The sequence below is a fragment of the Varanus komodoensis genome, unplaced genomic scaffold (assembly GCF_004798865.1).
Source record: "Varanus komodoensis strain SLA01 unplaced genomic scaffold, ASM479886v1 scaffold12, whole genome shotgun sequence".
NCBI lineage: Eukaryota > Metazoa > Chordata > Lepidosauria > Squamata > Varanidae > Varanus > Varanus komodoensis.
The window spans coordinates 23,982,515-23,999,242 of record NW_025335349.1 but is presented as its reverse complement, the minus strand read 5'-3'; the positions used below and the strand labels follow the sequence as shown (position 1 = coordinate 23,999,242).

General features: G+C 41.3%; 1 protein-coding gene across 1 annotated transcript; it reads right to left on the bottom strand.

The window, feature by feature from the left end:
* Positions 1-851: 851 nt before the first annotated feature.
* PTGES3 (prostaglandin E synthase 3) lies at positions 852-16,005 on the bottom strand. The gene is made up of 8 exons (XM_044421868.1): positions 15,716-16,005; positions 8,676-8,789; positions 8,506-8,575; positions 7,516-7,614; positions 7,049-7,138; positions 6,850-6,912; positions 6,208-6,232; positions 852-1,760 (listed from the first exon to the last, which is right to left on the bottom strand). Coding segments are annotated over exons 1-8 (483 nt in total). The 5' UTR covers positions 15,718-16,005; the 3' UTR covers positions 852-1,740.
* Positions 16,006-16,728: the final 723 nt, after the last annotated feature.

The following is a 16,728-nucleotide window of genomic DNA, read 5'->3' as shown; positions in this document are numbered from 1 at the left end:
TTTCATGCCTGGTTGCCCCATGGAATTTAAACAGTGGTGTGCTGCAGGGCATTATTTTGTCTTAAATGCGATTTCTAAGTCTTGCGTGTAGGATGGTTTAGTGAAGCAGACCATATGAACATCTAGGGGCAGCACAAGAGAGCAGGTTTGTAGCCAATCTGGACAGGCCATCTCTGAGCCATCAACAAAGCAAGAGATTGGGTAACCTTGCTCTACAGAGCCTGCCCAACTGATCTCTTGCTATGCTAGAGGCTGTTTACAGGGCTACCTCACAGGGCCTTGCTTTGAGGAATTACCCCTCTGGAGAGGCTGCACACATAGGATCTTCATGAGGGAGATAACAGCACATGTATGGCAGCAACACCTGCAGGAAACAGCAACGTGCATCTTCTCACCTCAAGCAGTGGGCCATCTTGTGCAGCTGCTGACACTATGCAACTGGGAGGCACATGTGAAGAGATGCAGAGGCCACTGAAGCATGCCTTCAGAAACTCTCCACTCTTCAATACCTAAGGCTCAACTCTTGAGTGTTGCCCGCACCACATATACTCAGCATGTGGTTTTTTTAAAGCATTTCAGAAATCAAGCATCAAATATCGAAGCTCAACATTTTAAAGGAGGACTTTTTTATTTTAGTCAAATCACAACACTTTCTTTAAACTGTTGTCAGTGTACCCACAACTTACAGATCCTATTTTCTTTTTAAAGGCTTGTTTGGGAATATTACAACTTCCTTCCTTCGAACAGATGAAATAACCCCACACTATTATTCCAACTAGAAATAATGTATTCCATTCCAACAAATAGTAAGTTACATGAAGTTACAGCCAGCCAGACAGTTGACAGCCATGGAGTCTTCAACAGTTTATTAGAAATAATGTAGACATTAAAAAATCCCCACTGCTTTGAACACAAATTGAGGTTTTCAGGCTTATCATAAGCTGGTCAAAAAAACAAAAAAAGTTCCAATAGTGTATTAACATTTTGTCACTCGCTTTCATACCAACAGTGCAAATACAATTTGGTCTAAATGTACAGATTGACAAGCAACAACGTACAGGCTCTCTTACCTCTCTTGTATTAAGAAATGTAAGAGCTTTGAGGATCAAACTACCAAATGTACAGGCTTCACCCATTTTAAGTTTTAGAGGGGTTGCTAGTTTAGCTAGGATATCTTGAACACTAACTAGTGATTAAATACAACAAAGTGAAGAGCATTAAACATTAGTGGAACATACCCTGAAGACACCCCTAGAGGTACAGCATGTTACCAGTTTAAATTCTGAAAGCCAATTAAAACATTGTTTCGGCCAGTTCTGTTCCAGGCATAAAATCTGAAACTTAAGTTGTCTGTGGTAGTCCAGAATATGAGGGGGAAAGTATAAGTTTTCCACTTCATGTACATTGAGAGTTTTCCCATTGCAGTATCTTATGAGGCAAAGAGGCGTTGTAAACTCTTATTGCAACTGTTTTATATTGATTGCCTATACCTCAAATGTTTGTGTGTGGGTTTTTTGGAAGTTGGGAAAAACTTTCATGCATAACATTATTGCCTCACATAGCTTAAGACTGCCCTGAACAATGGTACGCACCAATCAATGAAGCTGCTTAAAACAGGTTGAAGATGAGTTAAAGGATGCATTTTCTGCCTTTAGAGCTATCAACTCAGGAATTCTTATCTCAATTACGAAATGTTGTGATGAAGTTCTTTCCCCAAACCCCAAGATGTGTCAGTTACTCTTATTCCAGGTCTGGCATTTCTGGAGGGGAGAAAAAAAAAGGTTACTGAATGCTGTAGCTCTGGGAAGACCACTGTAACTAATTCACCAAAGCTTATTGTAAATAAAAGAAATTTAACCTTACCTAAGAGCAGCCCACCTCCAAAGATGTGCCCCCCACTAGTAAGAACACATAGAGTTTTGACAGTAGCTGCTACAAATCAAATCACCCAGGGCTACTACACCTGCTGAGGAGTATGCTCAGCAGCAAACATTTCCCCCATGAAGTGCACAGTTCCTTTTCCAGAGTTTCTATTTTCTATATCCCAGAGGTGATAAGAAAGCCCTGCCTTCTCATTCTCATGCCACAAAGTCAGTGCTAGAAAAAGACTGATGAACACAAACAGGCTGCTTAAGAAGCTAAACCATTGTAGGATGGTGCCACTATAGGATGTTTGTCTGCCAATGTAGGATGCTCCACGTGGACTACTATTCCGACCAACAGAAAAGACCTATTTTCTCATGCCCTTTCCCCTAAGGGGAACACTGCACCATCATGGCTGCAACTCCATGGTAAGAACCAAGCAGAATCCTGTACTTACATAAGTTGGAAACAAACGATATTGCAGAATCAATGTTCATCTTGTGTTTTATCAGTTTTTATTCATGCTGAATATTATGTTAGGGGAGAGAGAATAATTTCACCTTACTTAAGTGAAGACTTGCTCTTAGATTTGGTGTTCAGGACTTCCTGGACAGCTGTCCTGCAGACCCATGAAATTCATGCTGAGACTACTTGATTTGTGGCTGCTCAGGACTTTGCCCACTAGGACAACCATGGGGTTGTCTACACTATTAACAACCCAATACATAGGGTACGTGCTAAACTTGGTATTGTCTACCGGAGAGGACAAGGGCCAACCGAAGGTGGGAAATTTTCCAACTCTTCCCTGTCATGGTCAGATCACTTTCTCTTGAGGTTATCGTGTTAGTGACCATTTCTGTGTGCAAGGGTGGAAAAACTTATTTGCACAGACTGTACCCAGAAGTCAATGAATTCTGACAGATGCCAAACAGTTCTGGGGGATTTCCCCATTAGTAAGGCTGGTATTCCTGTTGAAACCCCGGCTGACCTATGAAAAAAAGGGATGACCAGGGCCCAGGCTGACATTCATTCATTTAATAAGTTTTCTAGACTGTCCCTTACTGAGGTCTTGGGATAGTTTAACAATGCAACAATGTAAAATAAATGGTTGTTCCTAAGCAACTTTTCCTGTTGCACGGAGCCCAAGTAGTTTTTATTTATGTATATCCCTACTTTTCAGCAAACACTGGCTCCTTTGTATTCCCCTTGAACTGAGGTTTTTGAACACCACTGAATCTTCTCAGCTTTATCCAGTGGAGCTTGCCTAAATGGTTCATTTAAACCATGAGATGATGTAATGAAACCCTTGGTGGCTCATTGTGAAATGCTTACATGGAATCGAGTGTAAGACTGTTTGCGTCCATTGTAATTCAGACTTTACAATTATGGCAAGTCAAGTATAAAGGCCTACAGTTTGGTACATGAAGTCTGACAATGTAGACAGTGCTTGGCTGAGTTTGTGCAAACACGTATTCACTGGATCATTGCCTTTATATTACATCCAGCAGGGAAGGAATGGCCAGCTGGTTGGGTCCAGGAAGTTGTATATTCCTCTGTAAAAAGTGGGCCATAGTCTCAATGTCACCGAAGGAAGTAGCAGGTCTATTCCTGAAGCATTCTTTTGAATGGACCTGAAAGAACTTCTAAGTCAGCATCAAATGTCACCTATTTGGGCAAAGGTACTTGACAGCAGGGAATTCCTGATTGGATCCAGACATTCTGGGATGACACTGATGTTCAGATCAATTTCAATTTGGGTTTAGGTCTGCTTACTGCACTGAAACCACCTTGGCTGAACTGTGAGATAACCCCATGTTGGAAGGAGGAAACGGGGAGATATGTTGATTTTTCTTGTTTTCTTAGTGTCTCTCAGTGGCATTCACAATCATATCCTTCTGGAGTAGAGGCTTTGCAATGATTCTACTCAAATCTGGAGTGAAATATTTCCAGAAGGTGGGGCTGGAAATGGCCCCTACGGTTCCAAACTCCATAGGGGTCCAATTCTATCCCTCATGCTACTTTATATTCACATGAAATTGCTCAGTGGGATCACCTGGGTTTTTGAGTACAGCCAATGTGTAGGTGGCACACAGCTCTTCCTCTGCTTTTTTAATTCAGATAAGGCACTGGAAGAGCTGAATCAGTGATTGGTCACAGTAGTGGTCCTGACAGGGACCTCCAAAATGAGGCTTAAACAGGTAAGACAGGGGCATTATTATTGGGTGGCTTCTCTATTCAGTTGAGTAGTGCTCAACTTGTTCTAGATAGGGTTGCACTTCCCACAAAGGACAGGATTAGTCACCAGGGGTGAACTCTTAGATTCATTACTGTAATCGGAGGATTAGTCAAACCTCTGTGGTACAGAAGACTTTTTACCAGCTTCAGGTAGTATGCCAGCTGCTGTGGTATTTGGCGACGGATAATTTGGGTGCAGTGGTCTAGACTTATAACCTCTTCTTTGGATTACTGCAATGTGTTACATGTGACCCTGCCCTGTTCAGAAGAGTCAGCTGTTGCAAAATATGACAGTGAAAGTTTAACCAGAATCAAAGATTGTGAATGTATTTTACCAATTCTCTCTTGCCTTTACTGTTTTCTGAGCCCAATTCAAAGTGTTAGTATTGATGTTTTACATCTTTCATGCCTGGGGACCTTAGTACCAATAAGAACCCTCTTCCCAGATGTATACACTCATGCCCTGAGATCATCAGTGGAAGCCCTTCTAAGTACTTCCCCTCAAGCCAAAGCCCAGAGAGTAGACATGAAGAGAGGGCTTTTCAGTCATGGTCCTCTGGCATAGGCTTCCACAGAGAACACCGACACCAACACTTTAGTGTTAGAGGCAAAATCCTTTATGCTCATGCAAGTCTTTTAATATTATACATAAATATCCTATTTTAAGTCTGGACTTGATTATATTTAAAAATTTACTAATGGCTTCTCTTTGTATGTATGGAATTATTGTAGCTATTACCAAATGAAAACCAATGCTGCATGGACTTCTACTTGGGCAATTGACTTGTCCTTTCTTTCCCTGACAGAAGCTATTCCATGTGTAGAAGAAGCTAACTGGATACAACCTTACATATTTGAATCATGTGCCTGTACACTGGGTTGTCATGTAATGCAAACTTGGATCAATTTCCCCAGGATGGGCTGTTTGTGGGCAACAAGCCTCTTGAACCCCTTAGTGTACTGTAGAGGTTGCTGTACCCACAATGATTTGTTGTGTCATCCAGGTGACCGACCCCCATCATGGATATGGGGAATCAGCTACTGAGCCCTTGGAAAAGAAAAGCAAAGAATCTTGCTAAGTGGTTCTTGGGGAATGCCACTGCCAGCTGGCCCCTCACCCTTTCTCACCCTTCCTACTGTGATCCTAAGCCATATTGGCTCTCCTATGCCTCCCCCCCCCCGTTTTATCTTCCCCCACAGAGACTGGAGAAGGCAGCTTTCACAAGTCCTGTTACAACTTTGGAGGGGTTGTCCAACCCACCAAGATTCATTACCAGGGTGAGTTAATGTAAAGTACAAATGTGCTCACTGCATTTGATTTGTTTTAAAATCTTAAAATTGTTTTGTCACCCACAGAATGAGGTTCATAGTGACTAATTTAAGATAAATACAGTTAGTTGAAACTTCATTCAGAATGCTCATTCACGTAGACCATATTAAATGCAGTCATTCAATTTCTAATATAGAAACCTGCTTTGTCTGTAACAAGTACCATGAATGAACTTCCTCATGCAGCTTTTTGTTGCAGAAACAGACATTTTGAATACTTGAGGTGTGGTATGTGGGTGCTGTAACTTCTCATTACACATAAACTCTGCAAGGGCAAGATGCTGCAGTAGTTGACAAGCCACCTCAATCCTCACAGGCCATTTTACAGTTATAGTTGGCTTATCAACCACCCAAACAATCCACCCCTGCACTGTGTACATGACAAGCAATGCCATGCCTGAATAGTCAAAATGCCCCTTCAACAAGAGGTACCATAGGGAAATTCTTCCACTGTAGCATCTCATTAGATGCAAACTGTGCTAGAAATTAACATAACTGTTAACTTTATTTTAAAGGCAGAGTGTAATCAACACTAGGGGATCCATGTCTTCTGCCCTTCAGGGGTTTTTTCATGTCTTGTGATGAGAAAAAAAAGGTTTTTTTCCACGATAAACTGATCTATAAATTCTCTACTACTACTTTAGTAACAGATTACTATTTGTCATCCAAATGATAATGAGGGATTGAAAGCACCAATTGATAAATATTCAAAAGTGCCAGGTGTTTTGCTTAACTTAATTGGACATACAGTATGACAAATATATGCAGTAATCAACTTACTTTCATCATCACTGTCTGGTGAATCCTATTAGACAGTAAGAAAGAAAACAGATGATCAGCAATAAGGTCCGCTCCCAAAGCACCTTCTTTTTGCTTTGAAGTCATATGGTATAAGACCAGGATAGCTATTTTATGCACCCACCCACCCCCAGTTCGCTCAATGCAAGGCTCATATTTAGTCCGATAGAGTTAAACTTTCATTATGTTAACACACTAGAGAAAATGTGAGAATGTGGGCTCAAAAGTTATATGCAACAGCATTCAAGGCATCAAGCTTTAACACTGCAATGTGCACGTAAATCAGGGGTCTCAAACTCAACTTACCTGGGGGGTACTGGAAGTAGAGTCTGGGTGAGGCTGGGCCACATCGAGTATTCCACCACCGCAGTGGTGGTGGGCTGCTCATCCTGCGGCCGGCTCGGGCGCTGCCGGCGCTTTGAAGGCTGCAGGGCCCCTCCCCCGTGCCCCGCCTGTCCCAGCAACTGGCCCGCGGGCCGCGAGTTTGAGACCCCTGACGTAAATGATGCTAAGTTTAGAAACTTGTGTATCGTCACTCTATTGGAAACCCTTCATAGCAAACTCATTTCAATATACATTAAGAAGTCTTAGAAGTTTCAACAAATGATACAGGAGGCTACTTACATCATCTGCTCCATCTACTTCTGGCAAATCTACATCTTCATCACCACCCATGTTGTTCATCATCTAAATTACAAAAGTTTCTTGTCAACTAAAAGCAATTTCTGGGCTTATTTTCATGCCTGCTGTCAAACCTTAAAGGACCTTACTGCCTTGTAATTAAGTAATCCAAAATTATTACCAACAGTTGAATTTCACTTACTTCAGAAAAGCGATCAAAATTGGACATATCTTCATCAGAATCATCTTCCCAGTCTTTCCAGTTGTTGAAGTCCACACTGAGCCAATTAAGCTGTGGAGGTAAGAATAAAATAGCATCCAAATTACACAAGAGACAGATTGTGGGGTAGGTCCTGGCAAGCTCAGGAGACTTCACTAGGAACCATCCAACTGGTTTCCTTGTACCTACAGAACAGTTTCCTTATAGCCCATCATTCCAAGAAGGGGCAGGTAACTAGGCATAGCCAAGTTTAAGGGAAAGGAGAGGCTCCAATGTGCACACAACTGTGAGACCTCCAGCATGCTCATGGGCACAACATACTGATAGGACTGGGTTGTGTATCTCAGAAAGCAGAATATCTTTAGGACAGTTTCTTCCTAAGAAGAAGGAGAAGAGTTTTCTCCTTAAACTTCAAAAAGTAATATAAAATACAACAATACAAGTCTTACCTTTGCTCTCTCTTTTGTTAACCGTGGCCATGATTGGCCAGATTCCCCTTTTCGTAAACAACATAAGACAGATCTGTCTGTTCTTTTATGCTTGGATTCCTGTAAAAAAAAAAAAAAAAAAAGGTTCCTTAACACAGAATATGCTTAGGTTTTACAAATAATAGAAGTAGTAGCCACACCTGGGCCATATAAATGCTCCTCTGTAGAAAAAGGAAGATATACCACTGCACTACCTTCTTCCTGACATGACAGTTTTTAAATTCATGATTTTTTTATATGAAGGAGCGGTCACATAGCTCTCAACCTTGTAGTGTGGTACAACTGAGAAACAGGTTTATCTCCTCACCTCTTTATGTAAGCGGCACTTCACCTGCATGCAGGAGCCTGCAGCTATACTGTAGCACTCACAAGCCCTGCTACTAACTTATTTTAATTGTATTAACACCTCACCAGAAATGTCAGCAGTCAAACGAAAGAAGTATCTCTCCCCCAATAATATAAACAGCTAGCTGGCCATAAAATGTTAAAGTATTTCAATCCGGCCTAAGGGAAAGACAGGTGGAGAAACTGAAGCAGGTGTAATTATGCAATCTGCTTCACAATGAAATTCCTTGAACATTGAAGGAACAGAAATCAGGCAGCAAAAAGAAAGAGATCTCTATAGCGTACTTGCTTGGTAACTACCATTTTTGAGTAATTTATAAATAAGTGTACATATAAAATCAAAGTCTCATATCTGGTTTAAATTATGGCTGGTAGGTGCCAGTCACTTACTCACCCCAATCTAACTCACAGGGTTGCTGTTACACAGATAAAATGGAAGGAACTAAATGCAATATAATGATATTGCATTCAAATCAAATTAAAAATGGTAATAAGAAATACCATTTATTAGAAGGTTATGTTTACTGGCTTACTAGCAATATGCAACCTAATGCTTTTTTGATATGCTAAAAACAAGGAGATGGTAGAGAAAAGAAAACAACTTACATTTGGATCAATTGAATTATAAAGATCAATTTCATTTAAATGCTTGAAGTTATCATTTCCTCCAAGACAACTGCAAGAAAACAAAAATATATAAATTGTTCTTGCTAATGTCTACTTTTCAAATAAATGGTTATCTCTGCCCATGGTCAGCTTATACACATTATGCTTACCTGAACGTAAGTTTGGATTTCTCAAAATTTACATTAACATCTTTACTGTCTTCAACACAAAATTCAATAAAGACGTAGTCCCTTCGGTCATACCACTTTGCAGAAGCAGGCTGCCTAGAGAGACCATATAAAAAGAGTAAACAACACATTGCCCTAATGCAAGCTAAGTCTCAGACAGAGTGCACACGGTGCCCTTATTCCATTAGTGTACTTTTATTACCAGCTTTTTTGTGGGTGGGCGTTTGCACAGCATGATTGCAAAAGTATTCACAGGAGTGGAACCATCCATATCATTTGAGGCTCAGGTGGCCTGACAGAGTGCCTTATAGCAGCTTCGGCTGGTGGCCCAAGTACATCTTTATTTGGGTAGAAATAGCCTGGTTTCAGTAATATGTGTACTGTTAATCTCTAAACTTGACTACTGCAATGTACTGTACATTGGGCTGCCCTTGATGACTATTCAGAAGCTGCAACTTGCGCAAAATGCAGCAGACAGATGGATAACTAGAAGCAGAAGGTCCAAACATGTAACACCAGTTCCTGAACTCAAATTTTCAATTGTTTCACAGTGGTGTATAGCTTACTATCTGCACCTAAACAAAGTGACTTAAATCAGATTTGATGGGATTTGTCTGCCTTCACTTCAGCACACTGTCCAATATGACAACAGGTAGCTGAGCTATACATGCATTATTTTGAATTCTGTTCTATGTCTGAAGTGTAAATGCATAATCACATCCAAGGCAGCAATAGTATCATTGGCCTGATGTCCAAACTGTTCACTGACTCAATTAAATAGAGGTGCTATGGGCTGAGTTTCCAGAAAATCCAAGATGGATTTTCCTTTCAGCAACAGAAAAACAAGGCTTACATACTTCAAACACATTTCTTTGTTAACCTGAGAAATATCTTAGAGTCCAGAAGCACAAATTTACTAAGGCAAGGATAGTAATGCTATGCCAATGACAAAAGCTGGGTTCAGCTGATGAACACAAATAGCAAAACTGCACACAGTTCACTTCAAAACTAAGTTTCATAATTTTCAGTTCAGGTCTTCCAAATAAAGTTAAAAATTTACATGTTCTGTCTACTTAATGTTAAAAGCCCCCAGTCTAGCTGAACACCAATACCCCAATTTGTACAACTTTTAGACAGCAAAAAACATTGCAACACCTGTGATGACAGTATATCCTTAGGAAAGTTATTGGTTTTAGTAACTGCAGTTCAAGTGTCTAACCTGGGGCAGGCAACTGTTTCCATCAGTCCCAGTGAGCATAGCTTATGTTTAGTGTTTATGAAGCCACAGTTCCAATTACATTTAGAGAGCATGTGGTTACCTAGTTCTGATCTAATTAATGGTTCCCAGACCATCCCCATCACATGACTGTATACTTTCCTACTGGTATATATGGTTTATTCATACAAATGATATTCCAAGTCTTGATTATTTGGTTTCTGTTTCAAGGTTCCCCTAACCCCGCTACTATCCTTTTGGATAGTATAAGCATATTGACAAGTTCCAAATGGATAACATTTAAAAGGCATACAGTATAGGTAATTATAATGTACCAAGTGAGAAACAGTACTATGCCTTTTTACAGATGTTGGCCTCTTACTTATGAATATACATTGTTGTGTTTTGAATCAGATGTCATGAAGGCAGAGGTTCATTTGTGCAACAGCTCCCTATATGTCTGAAAGAACCCTGGGGTAATGTCAAAAGCAGATTTGGAGGTGTAGAGAGTTGCAGGAGGAACAGGAAATCCATTTTGCCAGTGGTTTTCCTTCTGCTGGCAGAATGACAGTAAGACAGTTTGTCTTATTTTGGTTGCATATGTTTCAAGCTTTCTTAAGCTTGTCAGGCACAGCAAATACAAAAGCAACTATATGCTATTCTTACAATCTCAGGGCCTTCTGAGATGATGTTGATGCACTTGCAACATCAGAACTCATGCAGAGATGATACCTGCAAGAACTAGCATCTTTTTCCGCATTCATGCTGCTCTACTAAATTACACAAAGGTGGCACCTCTTTGAGTGCCACAGTAAATCAAATCTAACAGTCCTCATGTGAAGCCACCAGTTCGCATAAGAGGTACCTCTATGCCATTGCTTTTAGACTGGGATTATGCTAGTCATGAAGTGCTCACATGGGATTCTGAGCTGAACCAGAACACTGTAATTATGACTGTACAGTATCACATATTTTGAACATCCTAGTACAGAAAGCAAAAACACGGAACTTCACAAGCTTTGCTGAACAGAACAGTGTGTGTTGAGGCCACAGCACACAGTCAAGTTTTGTTGCTATGGTCTTGACATAAACAAAGACAAAGCCAGCACTACAGGCTAGCTGCTGAAATCAAAGCAGTAAACTTATCAGAACACAGCATATAACTTTGCACATTACTTCCTTCTTTACTGATATTTTACCAAGGATCTATATAGCATCCTAAGTCCCAAATGCAGTGACTAAAAGATAATTTTTAAAGTTTTCTATTAGAAGAGATCTCTTGCCTCCCCCCAAGACTCTCCTATTCAATATAATGTGTTATAGTGTATTCAGAGGACATAGAAGTCTGTAAGTTCCCAGTGGAAAAGAGCTCCAGTTCAACTCCAGTGTTAATGGCTGGAATTACATCATTTATTAGTGCAGATATCTGAAGGCTATTCAAAATCATCAATAGGAATTTTAAACTGCTAATTTGATTCAGGGATTGTTGCACATCAAGGTTGTAATTTGTATGGTGGATTTGTTCAGATAAACCAGTAAGTCAAAATGGTTAAGAACTGTTCATGATTAGCATGCTTGTACATACTGTCCAATCACCCTCTCCCCAGGCTTCTCCTGCTAGCAGAAGTGATTGAAGTAACCAGAAATTAATGAAGAAGCTAACACTTCCTATTATGTCTGAATCCAAACTCCTGTACTGTCAATGCCCTAACAAACTGTGAACCAAAGGCAGGTTTGAAGCAGGCTTTCTGTTCTTGGTTTGTTAAGACAGTGACAAACTGGAATCTGGGTTTAGATGGTAACAAAAAGCTTTTGCTTCCTTGTTTGCTCCTGGTTCTATTACCCACTTCTATTGGCAGGATAAACCAAGCAGGGTTGATTGGGCAACATACAATTCTGGCTTACTGCTATGTCTGAGGTTCTACTTTCCATTTCAGAGTATAGTAGTAGAACAGTTAAAAAATGGAAATGTTACACCAAATACTTTCTTCCAGTTGCACACTGTAGGGGAAGACCAGTAATAGCAACAAAATGTTTTCAGAAAGCTGGTCTAGCATTACTACAGTTTCTCAGTGACAACCCCAAGACTCCTCAGAACAGACTCTGTAAAATTGAAATAAAAGTTCAACTCCATTTCTAGTCCCCCAGAGATATGGAGCAGATCTGAACAGCAGACCAGCTGATAGAAATACAAGTTGCACTTTGATTCAGACTTGATAACCTTGAGGCTTGTACCCTGCATACTTTATAAAATCCCTTGTATAAAATTGATTCACAAGACTCCCTTTAACAATCCTATCCAAAAAACAAAAACAGGATCATTTTTCATAGCTGTTCCACATATATGGAGCTTATTTCCTAGAGATCCAACAGCCCCAGCCTTAGCTGAGTTCAACAGCATTTTTAATTTTTTAGTCTGCATTTGGTGGGGTTAAAACACACTGAGGGATTACTTTGATTTGGCTTGTTTTTATCTTCTAATAATTAGTAGTCTTCTGGATTCCTTGGCATATCATTCAGAAGTTCCATTTTCATGTTATAATTAATGCTCTATGCACAAGGGCTCAAGGAAAGCAAAACCCAACCACTTGCCTTCTTTATGCCGTTTCCCATAGTATTCCCTCTTAGTGGAAGCTGGGCTAGCCACTATCAGGGAATGGACAGGTTTTGTCACCACTACAATGATGCTCCCAAATGTTTTGCTTTATTTTGTTCTGCATAAATGAAGAGCAGTCACTTGCTTATGTGAGAGGAAAAGAATGTGGTGGTACTGAAGGACAGCACTGCAGCAGGGAATAAATAGAACCCCTATCACATACCAATTGTTAGAATAGAGAAACAATTCCCTACTCCTCCACAGCCTGTCTGACTGTCCTTTGGAACCTGAGCCACCAAAACAAATTGAAACATTGTTACATAATACATTCCCTATTAAGGGGTACTTCTGGAGCATTTATGTAGTTAGCATTGGGTACAATTTGGTGGACAGATAATTAGTATCCTTAAAGCCACATGTACATGCTTTGGGTATCCCATTTTCAGACTGCAAGGAGCACAAGTATTCTGGACAGCACTTACATACTAGTAGCAACTAATGATTTCATTTTCTTTCAGTTAAGGACTCCCGATCAATATACAAGTCCCACATGACTGCAGGCAATTTTGATGATCAACAAAAGGAGATAGCTAATTTTCATCTTTAGAAGAGCTGTTTAGCCAATACACTGAGAAAAAGTGGAAAGAGTAAGGCTAACTTGCTCCTCATATATAAATTTTGAATTCAATCCTGGAGTGATTCTATTTGTATCACCATCACATAGAGGTTATTAATAAAGTCAAGTAATGTACCAGACAATTAGAAGCCACTGTTTCTATGAACTGACATATTGTTTGATTAATGCCTGAACAATTTTATGGTTTGCTGATAGACACTCTGTTTTGTCAACAACACCCCCCCACCACCACATACACAGTTAGAACCTCTGTGCCTAAGCCTCCAGTTCATGTGCTCCCTCTACTTTCACATATTCTCCAGACCCCTTCCCCATTTCTTAGTCTAGTGAACTGTAGTTTCCTACTATATTTGAATTATACACATTATGGTCTTCATAAGCTGCTGTTTGCCTACAAGCCTGAATTAGAAACCACATTAAAACAGGCTCCCAATTCTGCTTTAGAGGCAAATGATGGCTAGTTAAAACATATTTATTCAAAGGGAATAAAATTAAAAACCAATGTCAAGGTCAAAGCATGTGCAGAGTCCAAATGACTCAGACACCTGGTTCTTCCAGAGGTATTTTTGCAGCTTCCATTCATTTCTACTTGCTGTTGGCTCATGTCTTTTGAACATGGTCCTTCCTTTCTGAACTGGTCACCCCATGGAGTGAGGCTAAGTATCCAAGATGTGTAGGTATCTTTGGATAAGCTTGTGTGGTGGCAACTTCTTGCTGTGCACAAAGATTTGTGTATGGGCTGGTAAGAACCAATCCAATACTGGCATTAGAAGAACTGGACTTTTCTGAACCTCCCTAAAAATCACACGGGAAAACATAATTAAAACTGAGCAGCAAGTATTTCCCAATTTAGGCTGAGATTACAGGTCAAATAGTGGGGCATTCAACCCCAGAAATCCAATGAGGATATTCCAGGAAGAGGATTTAACACCCTACTATCTTTGGCTGCTGATGGCATAAAGGCCCCATGTGCTTTGAAGTCATTTATCCCTCTAGTTCTTTGCTTCTTGCAATGGGTCAGTAGCTAGTAGGAGCCCATTACTGTACTGGAAAAGGTTGCCACTCAAGTGCTAAAACAAGCTACCCCTTTTAGGAAAGCACTTAGCAGCTGAGGTCAATAGTATCCTCCATTCTTAGGAAAGGAAGAAAAATGGAAATTGTTGTACAGCTTGCAGTTGTTAGAGAATCCTGCATGTATAAATTCTCCATGCCTCTCTAAACACCTCTGAAAAAGTCAGAAGGCTAGATCTTAGTCATACTATCTGCAAATCCAGCACATTTCTATCCCCCTCTCCAAAATCCCATGTTACATTACCAGCTTTTTCTTACTTTTGGAAGAGTTCCCCATATGGAACTCTTGCTAAGTGTAAACAGGTTGGCTCTCACACATCACACTTACACCATTCTTCAAGTGCAACTTCTCCCCAATATATACATGCATTCTGTTTAGTCCCTTCCCCTTTATTCTTCCTTCCACAAGCTGCAGTCTGCTTCCACCCCACATTTATTTCTCAACCTGCCTCTGAAGAAACCTGCTCACAGTGATAGATCCAGTATGGTTAGTTATAAAGTAAATAAAACCTATCACAGCCTTCTAATCTATGGTCATAGAGCATTTCTATTTATCTACACCCATTGCATTCTGCTTCTTAATCTCACATGTTGTGATTGTTCTTCCTCACTTGCAAATCGCATTGACTTTATGCCTTCACTTCTCCTGGCCCTGCTCCCCAATCTCAGCATTTAAAGAAAGACTTTACAGTTCTTTCCAAACTTATGGTCAACTTTCAGCCTCAACTCCCTCCTCCCCATTCTAGCACAGCCAAGCAACCAACTTCCTTTCGGTATCATCTACCACATGCTTCACATCTAATTCCGGAAACTGCACCACATGACCAATTTCCCCACCTCCAGATTTCCGTCTTCCAGGCACCTTTAGCATCCTATCATGGGTCCGTAAAGTGCCATTCAGAAAGCTTTTAATTTCTGGGGCTGGGGGAGAAGAATGGAAGGGAAATGTTATGATACAAGTGTGTCTGAAAAATACCACCTTTTTCATCTAGGAAGCATCCCTCCACAAAATTTAGCCTGCGCGGTGGTGGGAAGTCTATAATTAACTCGGTGGTGGAAGGAAGTGCGCTCTGCACGTGCACAAGGGCGTGTTTTCCCGTTCTTCCTTCATAGATTCCAAAGGGTCGAGCTAGGACACTGAAAAAAATAGGCTGAGCTCTGTCTCAAGCCAAGCGCCGCATTTTTGGCCCCTCTTCTCCTCTTTTGTTCACACATATTCCCACTCTCTACCATGCCTTCCTTCTCTAAGGCGGCAGGCTGTGCGTGCGATGATACAAGACAGAATAATTTCAAAATGTATTTAGAGCTAAACCTTTCGGTTTTCATCATCATCAGAGACCTTCAGCTATGGGGCGATAGAGAAATGAAATACTGTTAATATTTTTTTTAAACCCGTCTCTCTATAGGTATTTCCATCCGCTCACACGCAATGTATTATCCAATTCCACTTCGACCCTTCCCGGCCCAACAGCAACTCAGCCCGCGCAGCCTCGTTCACTCACATGGCGAATAGCGTTAGTGGCGACGGCTCCAATTCCTGCTCCCTTCTCTCTCGCCGCCTCTCCAAGAGCTCGGCCGGGAAAACAAAGGCGGGACTGAAGGTCTCTCCGCGAGGAAGAAGCGGCGACGGCGTCAGGGGCAACGGCGGCGGCAGCGGCAGCGGCTCCTTCTCAGGGCTCAAAGGCCTGTTACCCACAAAGCACCACGCGCGTGCGCGCGCTCTCGCGCTCCTTCTCCAGCAACGGCGGCATCCAAGCGCCTGGTGACGCAGCAAAATACCCACCCCTCCCTCCTCTCACTATAGTCCTTCCAGTCAGACGCGGGAAGGACGCATGCGCGCTATTCGCCGCCACACTTACCGCTTCGCTTCCCTCAACGGCGCGCATACCAAAAGCCGCCGGATGTCTCGCTGCCGCGCACGCGCTTAAATTCCCCTCCCCCCTCCATTGCTAATGCGCTTGCGCAGTGCTATCTTTCCCGTATGTTCTGTCTCTCGAACCTCCTCCAACCAGCATGCCACCTGCTGCCTCAACCCACACACTGACGCATGCGCCTTTTCGTCTTTCGCGTATCTTCTCGTTCTCTCCAGGCTTGCCGACTGTTCGCAAGCGCATGCGCTAAAGGAAAGGGCTTGCACTTTTGGTCACTCGCCGGCGTGCTTCTTATTTAAGACGGAGCTCCGTGCACTGTTAATAAGGGTTGTTGAGCATAATATGATTCAGTTCTGAATAAAAGAAAAAACACAAGGAATTGAGCCGCTCTGCACCTAATGCACAAAATTAACCTCTTTGTGCAAGTCGATTAATCCAGAATAATAACTACCTGCTAATTCTGTGTTAACATTAGCAGCTTTACTCCATGGATTATTATGCACTGATAAATATATATCCTTCCACATGTACAGGGGTCCAGGTAAAAATAGACATACAAGTGAATTATTAGAAGGTGATGGTAGGCAGAAGTCAGAAACTCATAGTAGAATGGCCTAGCGCAGAAGTTAGGACTGGCATAATCC

Excerpts from the sequence above, each read along its gene's own strand:
- PTGES3 (XM_044421868.1), bottom strand. Across the intron at positions 7,139-7,515 it reads TAACAAAAGAGAGAGCAAAG|CTTAATTGGCTCAGTGTGGA; the intron begins GTAAGACTTGTA and ends TTACCTCCACAG. Across the intron at positions 6,233-6,849 it reads AAGTAGATGGAGCAGATGAT|GATTCACCAGACAGTGATGA; the intron begins GTAAGTAGCCTC and ends ACTGTCTAATAG.